Source organism: Rattus norvegicus, chromosome 6 (genome assembly GCF_036323735.1).
Source record: "Rattus norvegicus strain BN/NHsdMcwi chromosome 6, GRCr8, whole genome shotgun sequence".
Classification (NCBI taxonomy): Eukaryota; Metazoa; Chordata; class Mammalia; order Rodentia; family Muridae; genus Rattus; species Rattus norvegicus.
The window spans coordinates 64,094,037-64,108,060 of NC_086024.1; the positions used below are offsets into that span (position 1 = coordinate 64,094,037).

The following is a 14,024-nucleotide window of genomic DNA, read 5'->3' on the forward strand; positions in this document are numbered from 1 at the left end:
CCTCTCCGTGCTTTCGCCACCTCAAGTGTACTTCCTGTCCTATATTTGCAGTTTCTGAGTGCCTACTACAGGTAAAGCTTTGATAGTTAACATTAAGCCAGTGAGTCTTATCAACATATATAATGATTATTACCTTCACTTATAGATGAAATTCAGTAATCCTCCTAATACCAACAGAAGGAAATTAGTAGTCTAGACACAGTGACACTCACCTGAAGTCCCAACTAGAGCTTGGAGGGGGGGGGCTTACTGAAGCCACTACTGTCTTGAACTTCATAGTGCAACCCTGTCTCAAAATTCAAAAAAAAAAAAAGAAAGAGGTGGGGGAGAAACAGGAGTAAAAGAATGGGATATGAAAAGAAACAGAAGAAATATATATATAGAGTGGGGATTAAAGCCCTATCGGTTTCACAGCCTAAAACCTTAAGCTCTAGGTTCCTCCAGCTATGATTGATTCTCTTCCTACTGTACCTCTATGGAAAAAGAGATTGTTTTCCCATTACTCTAAAAGTCAGCCACCCTCTCAGCCATGTCATTCCATCAGTAATGTTAGGGCAGCCTGGAGGTTGTAGCTTGGTGTTGCTGAAGATAAGCCTTCATGTTATATAAGAGAAAATTAGTCCTGCTTGGGAGTCCATCATCTTCACAAGAGTTCTCTCTAGATGAATAATATCAACCGTAATAAGGTGAGAAACGCAGCCCCAGGTTCTGTGCCAGCTGCCTTGCATGTACTCTCTCATTAATCTTTACTGCCTCCGCCTTGAGAGGTACGGTTGTCGCTGTGTTAGGATTCCGAAACGGAAGTTTGTGAAGATGAGTAATAGGCAGAGCTGTGATATAATTTCAAGGTTGTTTCAGTTCAGAATTCATGAGCCAAGATGACTGCTTATATTTTATTATTATCTGAGTAAGGCCTGTGAATCTGAACTAGAAAATTGGAGTAAGTGAACCCACTGAATCATGGTAGAAGTGATTCTGAATAGAAAAAAAAAGTTAGTTTAAGCATGTTAGTACATACCTATATTAGCACTTACCAGGTATAGACAAGAAGGAGAAACTTGGGATGTGGAATAAAACCTCATCTCAAAAAATATTAAAGGCATAGAAGCCTGATGACTTTATAATTTGCAATTTCTGACTAAAAATTTAAAACTATAATGTAAGACATATCTTATAAAATACAGGATAGTCTCCTTAATGGTTTATTTTATATTTGTAAAATTATTTTATATTTTATTTATTTATTTATATTTGTAAAATTTTATTACTTTTTCATAATGCCTACATTATTAAAACTGTACAAACAAGGTGACTACAAAAATTTTAAGGGAAATAAGTTATATAACAGTTGTACATATCTTACATAGTGGAAGTTAAAATACCAGTTACTGTTTCCGTATCACTGAGTCATGAAGTATAGCATGACCACAGTCTTCTAGGGAGTTGGGATGAGAAATATCACATGTACTTCATGGACTATTCTTGTAGGCTATCACAGGGAATTAATTATTCATCTTCTGAGGTTCAGGGTCGCATTATTTTCCTATTTGTATTGATATGGTATCCCTTCCAATCTTATTACTATAAAAAGCATTTCTACCAGCAATATTTATTTACTCAGTGTATAGTGTTTACTTTGTGTGTACTATGGTTCAGACGTTATGCTTGGAAGGAAAAACTATTTCTTTAAGTTGGCTATTTAGTTTCTTTTTTGGTGAATTCTCTTTTCTTCCCTTAAAGAATCATCAGTTCTCAGTTGTAGTTACTCATATTTTCTGTCTATGCCTTGAGAGGGATCGTTTCATATTAGAATAGTTCAACCCAGGTAGCGTTATGGGGACTGACTTCTCTTCCTGGTCATATCAACTGAAAAGTCATTATATGATATAGAGATGTAGGGTGACTGTCAGACTATTTGTGCCAGGTGGTCCAGGAAAGCAGCCCTTTAAGAATAGAAAAAAGAAAACTTGATTATCCTCCTAGCCCGTTTCTCTGAAAGGTTTTGGAGTTTTCAGGCAGATAAGAGAACTCAGGTGAAGTCTGGGAGTTTTCTAGTGTCAACAAGACTGATTTGGGAGTCCCAGGATTCTGGGTAGTTAGGGTTGTAGGGCAGAGTGGAAGGACAGCTACAAATTCAAATCTACAGAGATCTGAAGATGGTACCTAAAAGCTTTAGCTTTAATTTCCATCTAAGAAAAGAAAAAAAACCAGAAAGCCAGAGAACGAATTATTAAGAAATAACACAGGGAAAAATCCTTAGATATCTCAGCCTGATTCTTATGTGTTTCACTTCGGGGACAGAACCTTCAGAATTGATGAGAAATTAGGTGATTAGAGGAGAACCTCTTCCCTTACCCCTGCTGGGGAGCAAAACCCGCTCTAGAGGAGATGTCTGGCAGCTCTTCCCAATGAAGGCTAAAAGCACTCTTGTAGTGTTGTGAAATAATTCAGTTGTGTTCTGTATAACACTCAAGTGTGCTCATCACAAAACAAGCACATCCGGGTCCCAAAGAGGAGAACAGTGTTAATGTGGAGGAACTGATGAAAACGACTGCTTATAAAAAGGCACAGGCCAGGTCTCAAAACAAGTAGAAAGTAAGCAACACAATAGAGAACTGAAAATAATAAATGACACATCACTCACCTGTGGGTGCCTCAAAAGATGGGCAGTTAGTCTCTGAAGAGAGAGAGGCAAAAGGAAGGAAGAAAGATGAAAAGACTGTAATTGCTAGCAAGCATGTGTTTTTAAAAGATAAAAAAAATTATAACTTAACCTTAAGAAATATAAAGTGACCAAAACCAGCAGGACTATACTAAAGCACCTGACAATCATAGGCTCCATTCTAGTGACAAGGAGAACTTTTTAACTCAGACAATAAGAGTCATACAAGCAGAGCAAATCTGTAAGGCAGATTAGAAACCATGCAGTGCTGAGAAGGAGAGATAGTAAGTACTGGGAGAGAGAAGTTTGAGAAGAGAGTTTGTAACTCATCAATCATTAATCAAATATTAATATCAAGCAGAAATGCACGTGAAAGCCTGTTCACATGTATCAGACTGAAAGAACTCATCACTGGCGTGCCCATACAGTAAAGGTGTTAAATAAACCCATTTACAACAGAGTTATCAGGCAAAAACATAAGCCCTGAAAGGAAAGCACTGAGATTGTAAAAGCTGCCACACACAATCTCTCTCATGTCTGTATTGTCTAGACCTTTTGCAATTGTGATAAATTATCTCAGAAACAGCCTAAGGATGAAAGAACAGCAGAAGCTTCCAGTTTTGCAAGGTTCAGTCCATCCTGATGTGGAGAGTAGGGTAGGTCCTAGCAGCAGCCATCATGGAAAGCAGGGAGAGAAAGGAGGAAGTAGAGGAGAGGAGGGAGGAGTGGAGGGGAGGGGAGGGGAAGAGAGAAGAGGAGAATGCAAATGCCTGAACTAACAGGGTTTCTGTTCTCCCCGTTTATCCTGTCTGGGACCCTAGAGCATTGGATGGTGTGCCCACTTTCAGGATATGTGTTACTTTTATGAATTTTTCTCTTAGAACATCCTTGCAGTCATACCACGAGGTTTACTAAACTAGTCTGTTAGGTGTTTCTACAGCCCGTTAAGTTGACAATCTGGATTAGCCACCATATTATTTAACTGCATATATCACAAGTAATAGGTGTAATGTGAAATTTAGGGCATAGATAGGAGCAAAATGTACAAGAGAAGAATTACAATGGCTCGGATTGGGAAATTCAAGTATATTTTTTACAAATGTTGTATATAGTGTATGACGCTTTAGAAGATTATTTGAAGATGGTCTAAAATGAACTGAGGGCACATTCCATAAAATTTGAATTAACTATAAAACAAAAAATGCCAACAATTCACTAATAAAATAAAATATTTTATTAATTGTACAGTTAACTGAATAAAAAGGGGCAGATCATAGTTGGAAATGAGTAGGAAGAGTAGTTACTAGGATCTCTTACTATTTGCTTTCTCGGCTTTATCCCAAAGTTTAAACCGACAGCCCAAGAGGGCTTGACAAAATGAAAGAGCCGCATTATTCTGGACTGGTGTATATTTCAGAGTCAGACCTGCTCAGTTCTGGGTCAGCCTTTCTAGTCCACCTCTGACGTCATATTGCTTTTACACCTGGATTTTTTGTGGGTTTAACTCCAAAGTTTTCTTTTTATAATTTCTCTCCCAAATAATCAATGCAGTGAATTATTCCTTAATAATGTGTATGTTTCTGTAGAACAGTTACTGTTTTACTGTCTTTACTAAGAATTGCTTAAATCGATGAATTTTGGTTATCCACGGTTTTCATTTCACCTAGGTATAAATATACTGATAAAAATTTTACATTCTGACTTTTCTCTGAAGTTTCTTAGAAAGGAGTTTATGTTAAATTGTTATTTGTTATTTGTGTTGCCTGTACTTAAAAGAGTGAACAAAAGACTTGTGCAAGTACTGAATGTCTTCACGTAATTTGTATTTATTGACATTTCTTTCCCACTATTTGTGATATTGAATCCTTGTTTACAAATTCATCTTGTATTAGTATGAGTTTTTGTTTTTGAGTTCTCTCTCCTGTGTTTTTATTTGGGATTGTCCTGAAATTTAGATGGATATTAGTAGATAGATTTAGACTGACTTCATAGATAGCACACTGAAATTTGGCAACATTTATTATACAAAAGCATCATACTTGGCAGTTGTATGGTGTTCCCTGAGAAACTTCTCAAACTGTCTTTTGGTTCTCCTTTAAAGGCCAACACCTAGGACCATTTTTATGGTGGCTCCAATGCATATTCATTCCTGCTCGCCATCTCACCTTATTTTATGTTGGCTACTGCACCACCCTTTATTCATCACAAGACAATAAATGTTTACTAAGTTCGTAATGCATGTTGCTCTGCATAGATAAATGGGTGTGGACATGTTTCCTTGTGGGACTCACACAGTGTTGAGAAAGGCAGGTTAAATACATAAACACAGTGGACGGACCAGTGAAGTGAGAGAAGGGAGCAAAGTGTAACCAAAGAGGCCGAGGCCTCCTCTAGAATGACTAAGCAGAGGCCTTGCTGGGGACGTAACATTCAGCGTGCTCAGGAGGATTACTAGGTTGCTAGAACCTCTATAAGTACTTATAGTAGGGAAAGCTTTTTCAAAGAGTCAAAGAAGACCAATAATCAAGTAAAGGCAAAGAGTAAAGTAATCTGAGCACATGAGGTGTTCCTACTTTGCACGTTCGTGTTACAGAAAGTATGAATTGGTGTGAGTGATGACTCTGAGTTGATGATAGTTGTATGAAACACATAATGCAGAATGTTAAAATACAGGACCTTAGCACCACAGAAAGTGGAGCACTTATCAAGTCCCTCCACAGACAGACCAAAGGCAGTGGGACACTTGAGCAACTCTTGATTTCAGTATTAGGACTATCCTCTTTTGTATCCATATGTGCACACATATTTAGCTATTATTCTTTAGATAAAGCTCATTCTGTTGATTAAAGTGTTCTAGAAAGACACTACCAAAGTCAATATATAAATATTTTTATCAAGTTCTCTGAAGCAGAGCAGGTCATCGTCCACTCTCCCATTATTGACTCATGGTCTAATGACATAGAGAAGTCAGTCAGTTTGATATTAGACTTGTTAATGTGAAGCAAGAAACATTTTTACATATTGATTTTTATTTATATACAAATATTATGCCTCAGGTGGTGGGAATATTGGTATCCTTGAACTAATAATAATGGCCTATATACTTTACTCTAAATTACCTCTTGAGAGCACACATACGTTTCACTTGTGATCTCTGTAGCCTAAAGATTAAAGAATTCTGGTTGTATTCTTTTTTTTAAGTCTAATTCCTATGAAACTCTGTATTGTGGCTTGATGATTATCTTGAGAATGTTTAGTTCTCAAGTGTCTTAGTTACTTCCTCGTTTCTGTGATAATGTAACTTGAGGAAGAAAATGCTGATTTTGGCTCGCAGTTCCACCACTATAATCTATTATGGTGGGAAGACATGGCAGACAAGATAGGCCATCATGCTGGAAACCGGAAGTTAACTTGTTACACTTCCTGTACACTCCATGCCTAGCAGTCAGATTATAAAGCCTCAAGTCCCACTTCCTGTGGCTATCTTCTTCCAGTCCGCCCTGCCTCATAAAGGCTGTAAAACCTCCCCAAACAGTGCTGAGAATTGGGTATTAATTATTCAGGTACAGGAGCCTGTGGGGGTACATTTCAAATTCAAAGGACACCATCCAGACATCTTGGAATTCATTCTTGCTCCAGCACTGTCTTCTTTTCATCAGTTTTATCCACTTGTTTGTTAAATTACATTGCACGTCTAACTTTGGGAGCCTCTTTGGGCAGGATTCATCTTGTATGTGTCCCAGGGCCTGGTGACAGTAAGTGGATCCTTGGGAGCGTTAGTGGTATTTTGTGTTCTCAGTGAATGCTTTCACTGTAGCTTTAAGGCCAAATGCCGTGCGCTCTATATCAACCCTTCCTCAGGTAGATACTGCTTGATGTGTAGGAGAATTTCTCTCGCACAATATGACTGAAGCAGTGCAAGTGCTGCACACACCAAAGGCTCTCTTCCACACTCTTCCCAGGGCAGATTTCTCTGGAAGTTCTTCTGCCTCTTCCTGTTTGCATTTTGGCTTCCCTGGCCTTTTTCAATTCTTTTTTCTTTTCTTCTTCTTCTTTTTTTTGTAGGTTGATAATTTCTCCTCTCTCTTTTTCCACTATCCTTTTGTTAGCTTCTTGTCACTGTAGCAGATAATTTGAATAATTAGCATGCATGGAAGAAATATTTACTTTAGCTCATAGTTCTTGCTTAATTCTGTTGGGCCTAGGACCACATAGTGCGTGAGGATGAGACCATGTAAGGAAGCCGTTAGCTTCCTGGTGATCAGGAATCAGAAGAGGAGGATATACTGGGGTATCAGTGTTCCCTTCAAGGACCAACCCCAGTATCCTAACATGCTTTCCCCAGACCTCACTTCATAATTGCAATGGTGGCATAGGCTGAGGACTAATCCTTTAGCAAATGAGCCTTCCAGGGACTTAGAAGAGCTAAGCTATAGCACTCTCCTCTCTCCTGGCACTCATCTGTATTTCATTATCTCCAATAAAGCAGATCTTATGCCTTCTGCCTACTTTATACTTTGTAGTTCTCAGGCCAAGTATTTAATTTTCACAGAATTTTTCCTTCTTCCTTCCTTCGAAACCTCAGCCAAAGACACGCTCCTTTGCTAGTGCTACTTTTATTTAGAGCGCATCTCGGTTTCTCACCATACACGTGTTGGTTTTAGTCTTTAATTACGGTGTCTTACTCTTATGCCCATTCAATACACTGAGAGTTCTCAGAAGCTATTGTAGCACTGCGGTGTCTTCAGAGCATGGCTCGCATGCTGGTAAGTAAATACATGGCAAACACCCAGTTGAGTCAGCGTGATACCACTTCAGCCTAAACTTTCTATAAAATACAGCTTGTATTTTCCTATATATATTTATTTATTGTCAAAATACTGTGAGATTTAATTTTTTAGGTCTTGCTGGATTTGTGCAACTCCTTCATAATTAATGAGGTCATCATCAGAACTTTGATAAAATAAGCATAAAGTAACACTTAGTCTTACTGATGTTCCTTCTTAATTCCCTCCTACTCAGCTCTCTTTAGTCCCCAGGATCCTGTGCGGTGTAGAGACGGAAGACACCGAGAGTGTCAGAGCTGATTCCAAACCTCGGCAGGTACCTAGAAGTGAAGAGATGAGTTATTTATAAGGCAAGGCGTTGTTCTCACTTTAATTAAGTTGACTGTGGAGATGGTCCAGGGAAAGAGGATGCGGGACACTGATGGCCCCATTTCCATGATTATCACAAAGTCCCGAGGTAGACACTTTCGGTTCTACAGCATCGTAACAAATAAAGACCCTATCACCTCAGCGGCTCATTATTGCTTGTTTCCTGTTTGGTGAGTCCCAAAGAGAGCTTCTGTGAGTAGAGCTGGGAATTTATAAAAGCTTACAGAATCCATGTTGTTCCATAAATCTGAAAGCAAACCATATATAAGCCCATACTGCATCACTGAGGAGCTGCTTTGGAGTTATATCAGAAGCTGAGACGATGTAGCACAGAGAGTTTAACCAAAGCTTCCACAGCCCTCACTTCTACACTCTTGGGATTTTCACTGAGAAGGTCTCCACATTTAGGGCCCACAAATTTAGGGCAAGTTTAAAACTATTTTTTCATGAGTTAAAAAGCATCCCTCAGATTGAATTTCACCACAATCTCCATTTCTCATAACTTCTATTTCATTCAGATACCATAAAAATCTTCACTATACCCAATATTGGGGGTCAACCTCCAATAAAATGGGCAGCTAAACTTTCCATTGACTATGAGATGAGAATTGATGTGTTTGGGGGAAGCACAGAGTGAATTATTGCCATAACTTTTGGAAGAGACAAAGCATTTAGTATTTCTCTTCCTGCTTAAAACCACGGCAGATGTTGAAAAGGAAAAGTAGCTACCTTGATCACCAGATTGTGATTTTCAAACAGAGATCTAATAAAATTATAATTCGCTCATGTTTATCACTTGCTATTCTAAACTTTGTCCTGTGGTTTATAAGGGTTTTATTTGTTAATTCATTCATTCATTCACTCATTCATTCGTTTGTCACTAATCACAATAGGGGCTGGAGAGATGGAGAGACGGCTGAGTGAAGAAGAGAACTTGGTATTCTTGCAGAGGATACAGGCTTGGTTGTGAATCCTATATCATTCAGAAATACCTGGAACTCCAGAGTCAGGGGAAAGACATCCTCTTCTGACTTCCATAGTCACCATACATGTGCTGCACATGCAAACAGGCAGGTGCACATGCATACACATAATATAGTATGAGATAATGTCTTAATATTGCCTTTCCAAGGAAATTTAGTGTTCTATTTTGTCATTTCATTTTCTTCTCTTTTTTCCCCTCAGAATTACTTTTAACTTGATTATAAAACATTTTGTAACTAAATAAAATACCACAAACACCAAAATTAACCCAATCCATTCTATATAACTCGGCTGATATCATACAATTAGAATAGGGATTCAGAACAAAAAGCTAAGAAGTTTCACATTCAATATAGCATTCTCAGCATCAAATATGATTCATCTACTTATCCACCACTAAACCCCACCCTCTCATCCAACCATCCACCCAAACGAAGAAACATAATTCCACGGCAGAATTTGAACGAGAACAACCACTAGCCTTATATTCTTTCATAACTAATGTCCCCTACCACATCCTCATCCCCTTGTATTTATATGTTATTATTTTCTTTTCTTAATGCTGTACTGTATCCACCTGTGAATTTGTTTACACATATGCATATGTTGCTGCCCATATCTGAGAGGGAGCACACTGTTTATTTCTTTCTGCTCGCCTGGCTTTTCTTTGGTAGTGTACATTCTGGCACCATCCTGCTCATTGCTTAACTTCAGTTTTCTTTACCCTGACTGTGGGAATGAGTTTGTATTTCTCAAAAGATTGAAAGTAGAACTAACACATGACCCAGGTATTTCATTCCTTGGCATATTCAGAGAACTCCATACTCTGCCTCAAATAAGTTTGTAGCTCTATAGTTATGGCTGCTTCATTCACTGTAGAAAGGTTTAGGATCAAGTCAGCTGTCCATCAGCAGATGAATTAATAATAGCTCTTTGGTATATGTATGAAATGGAGTACTATTCATCTCTAAAGGAAATTTGGTATTCCGTTTGTCATGGCTTTTGAGGCAGGCTCTATCACTGGGATCTGGGGCTTGCCATTTAAGCTACTGTGCCCGGGCCACTGGTATCTTACCCGTCTTTCTCTGCTCTACACCAGCACTGGGATACGCCTGCCCTGCCACAGTGCCTGCGTGCTCTACCTGGGTGCTGCGGATCGTAATTCAGGGCCTCTTCCCTTCATAACAAGTACTTTATTCACTGCTGACTACTCAAGTCTGCCTTGCTTTCTTTTCCCCCCTAGGATGATTTTTTAAGTTTATTTTGAAAGACATAAATTATCTTATCCTTTACTCTTACATATACTCATATATATATATTTATATTTATATATATATAACATTTGTCATTTAGTGAGCTGGCTAGTGTTTGTTCTCTCATAAGAACAGACACTGAATTTAACTGCTACATTTTTTGTAAGTTATTATAAAATGCCTAAGAATTTTAGGTAATTCCAGGGTCATAAATGTCATTGTCTAATAGAGGAAATATACAAAATGCAGTAAATTCCTCCAGGATGTGCTCAGATAACAGGGGGTGGATAACTATGAATGTTAGTTTGTTCCACCTCCTTTTACCTTCTACTGTGTACAAAGGATCAGACGTGAGTGACTCTTTTGGTTTTGGACTCCTGAATCCGAACTACCATGTCCTGATCTTGGTTCTTGCTGGGATCACAAGAACTTGTGACTTGCAAGAGTAATTCTGAATTTTAACAACTTTGGAGTTTTAGGCTCTTTTGTGAGTAATAAAAAGATTTTTTTGAGTGTGTTTGACTTGTTTTCATAACCTACCTTTCTCCCAATGCAAATGGGTAGAAGCAACCATGTCCAATTAGCCACATGTGTATGTGTGTCCCAGTGCAGATCTCCTGTTCGTTCCATTATAGCAGCCATTTATATCCATGGCTTTTATTTGTTCTCTTGTCTTGTAGAAGATAGGAATTTTCCATGAATTTAAGGGAGGAGAATTATTTTGTGTTTTCCCCCCCAATATAATGGTAAAAATATTTCAACAGCAGACACTGTTCTTAATGAGGGGATTCCTGGCTTCTCTTCCCAAAGGCCGTCCAGACATCATTTCTGATAGATTGCTCTGGCCTTGGGCTAGGTTTCAGTGGAAGCAATGCAGAAATATCTGCTTGTTGTTGAAATCAAAGCATGTCATGATGGTTCTCCAAAAATACAACTATAATAGGACAAAGTATTCATAATAGAAAATGTTCGGTTATCATCCCAATGTATCGATTTACCTGAATATTATTAATACCACTTCTGATTAACTTCAAAATAGGCTGCATGGAGCATTTTTGTAGATAGTGGATTCTATTTCCAAAACTCCTTTGTTGGATGCATCATTAGATATAAAAAAAGCATTTTATTTGATAAGCATGTCTTTGACATCTTTGACACATGTAGTGAGCATTAGCTTCTTATTGCTTGCCTGAGCTATTCGAAGTGGTCTGTCTCTGTCTTGTAGAGAATACAAGAGTAGCATTATTAAGTGTTTCTCCTCTGGTTTTCTTTACAGACAGGGCTTTTGTGGGCACATACATGCCTCGAGATTTTGTTTTAGCATCACCTTTTGGGACCGGATATGGTTTCATATAGAACTGGTTTCTGTGGCTACTGTTTTCCACTGGGGTCTGTAGTATCTGTAGAAGTAATCAGTGCTTAGAGACTCAGCCTAATAGGAGGCAAACATGGTCTGCAGTGTCCTGTTTCTTCTTTGCTTATTGATTTGTGTGTGTGTGTGTGTGTGTGTGTGTGTGTGTGTGTGATCTTTTGACTGGAGGCAGAAGTTTGTCGTCTTTTTTTTTTTTTTTTGGGTTCTTTTTTTTCGGAGCTGGGGACCGAACCCAGGGCCTTGTGCTTCCTAGGTAAGCGCTCTACCACTGAGCTAAATCCCCAGCCCCTAAGTTTGTCGTCTTTTAAAGTAGTTATCTGAGCAATAAAAGAAACAAGCATGGAGGGATAAAGAAGCAGTGTTTAGGGTGATGAGAGCCATGAAAGGAATGTGCTGACTAGAATGTGTGGCTGCGTTTGGAGCAGCCATTGGCGTGTGGCCTTACCTATGCTTGCAATGAGATCTGCGGCCATTGAATGACAGTTGTTAGCTCTTTTCACGGATTTTTCCTCCTTAGCATGTTCTTTGTGTTTACTCTTCTCTCACCTAAAATCCTTTTCTGTATCTAATTCCCTTGTATTTTCCCCAGGAATAGCATTCTCCAAACACCTCCACTCCCTACTGACATTCTCATCTTTTCTTATCTACTATGGTTTGTTTTGCACCATATACTCCCTACATTGCTCTCTTTATTCTAAGCCATCATGCTGTTCTGTATTATTTCCACTTCCTTCCAGTTTATTTTCTCAAAGAATTCTAGAAGAATACAGTTGTTGACAACAGAAACTAAGTACCTCTGAATAATAACCTCCTTGAAAGATGAATCAAAGTTCAAAACTCATTAGCCCATGTTTTTTGCTATTTATGTTGATATTGATACAGTTAAAATTTATTACATAATAATGTCTTAGTTCTAATTATGTCATTAGAAAATAAAACTACGTATAATGTTTCCATTACAATGGCAAGTTGATCCTCCTTTACCAGAAAGTCAAAGAGTGTACCTTGGAGGTGGCTGAGTGATCTCTTGTAAGCGGTAGTGGCCCAATGAGTACCTATTTGCAAACTAACTGCTTAAGTGAGCGAGATTGCAGTGAGGTTGTTATAGAACAAGAAAGCACTGGAAACTCTGAGTATAGTTTGAGGCAAAGTCTTTTAATTTTTCCTTGTCCAAATGGAGACTATAGAGTATGAAGAATATATTTTTACCCAAGTTAACCTAGCTATTAATTGATATGGAGTTTATAATGTCCTTTCTCTGCCTCCAGTCTGTTTTCTGCCTTGATTGTATCTTACCACATTGGTCAAAAATTGAAGAAGTATTTTAATAATGTAGATTATTTTTGATATTATAAGTAAAAATAGGACTTGTTAAAGAACATATGCCATGCTGAATTGGAAACCACACTGATAACTTTTTAAATTTATCAGTTTTATTGCTTTAAACCTCTTTAGTGTGTCATAGACTTTGAATTTTTACTGATATATAATATCAAATTAGCTACTGCTTTTTAGAAAATACTGATTTATTGAATTATATGGATTTTGAATCTTAGCACCATTATTGTATATGTCTGCATATGATAGGCTTAGTAGAAGGCACATGGGCTGAAGGCTTGGTTCTCTTCTCTTGGCACTGAGAAGAGGTGACCAGATCATAAGCACAGTACTTTCATCAGGGGATTAATAAATGAATGTGCTGTTATGCTCAGTGATAGCCATGTCCCATTGAAGGTTCTATATTGTTCCAGAACCCCCTGTCTCCCACACTCACCCACTTTTCCTGCATGGCCATCGTGGGCTATGCAGTATTGCTCTGTCACATGCTTTCTGCCATGTTGTTTTGCTCACATGGGGCTGTAAAACTATAGATTTTAGCCAACCACTCAGAGGCTGAGACCTCAGGACTGTTTGGTTTATCACATGTGATTTGTGATAGTGATTTAAAGTTGACTACTGCCTCGAACTCCTCATTATCAAGCATTAACAATTCTATTTCTAACATTATCAGTGACCTGGTGAGGAGTCATATAGTAGGAAGCTTTTATAGTTTTATTTATGTTTTCCTTACAGTTGTCCTAGCGACAAATGCTTGTCAAATTTCTAATTCTGTGTCAAACATTAGTGTCATTCTTGATGATGGGTACTTCCCCTTGAAGCAACAGTTTCATAGTATTAATTTTTGCAAAAGTATCTGCTTCAAGCCCCCCTTCAAATAATCATGACTCATTGGTCGTTCCTTCAACTAAAATGAAGTTTTATGAGAAATGTGCCTGCTTATAATGGAAATAGCTACGCAGTTGCTGTTCCCTAAAACAAAGAGGCCTCCTCAGCGTTTGCTGAACTAGATAAAGTAAGGGCTCCAGTTGTCACAAGGTGAGAATGTTAGTAGGTGAAACCAGTAGTTTTGCTTTTGTTCATTCACCGGCTTTAATAATGTCTACAGCAGCAGAGAGCATTTTGACATCCATTTGTGCTGAGGCCTAAGTTTTTCGAAGGCTCTAGCAAGTCTTTCCTTGATGCTCTGCAAGATGATGTCTTAGTGTAATTGTGATGGCAACACCCTAGGGTCCACTGAGAGCACTGTCTGAACCCCT

General features: G+C 38.3%; 1 protein-coding gene across 10 annotated transcripts in view; it reads left to right on the plus strand.

The window, feature by feature from the left end:
• The window catches only part of Immp2l (inner mitochondrial membrane peptidase subunit 2), an 899,718-nt gene that overhangs the window by 296,848 nt on the left and 588,846 nt on the right, over positions 1-14,024 (plus strand). Inside the window, exon 4 of one of the 10 annotated variants that reach the window (XM_063261369.1) lies at positions 1-14,024. This exon is cut by the window's right edge and continues 29,242 nt beyond it. The exons of the other annotated variants lie outside the window; for them this stretch is intronic. Coding sequence (XP_063117439.1) covers positions 1-58 — 58 coding nt within the window. The 3' untranslated portion in view covers positions 59-14,024. 10 annotated transcript variants of the gene reach the window in all.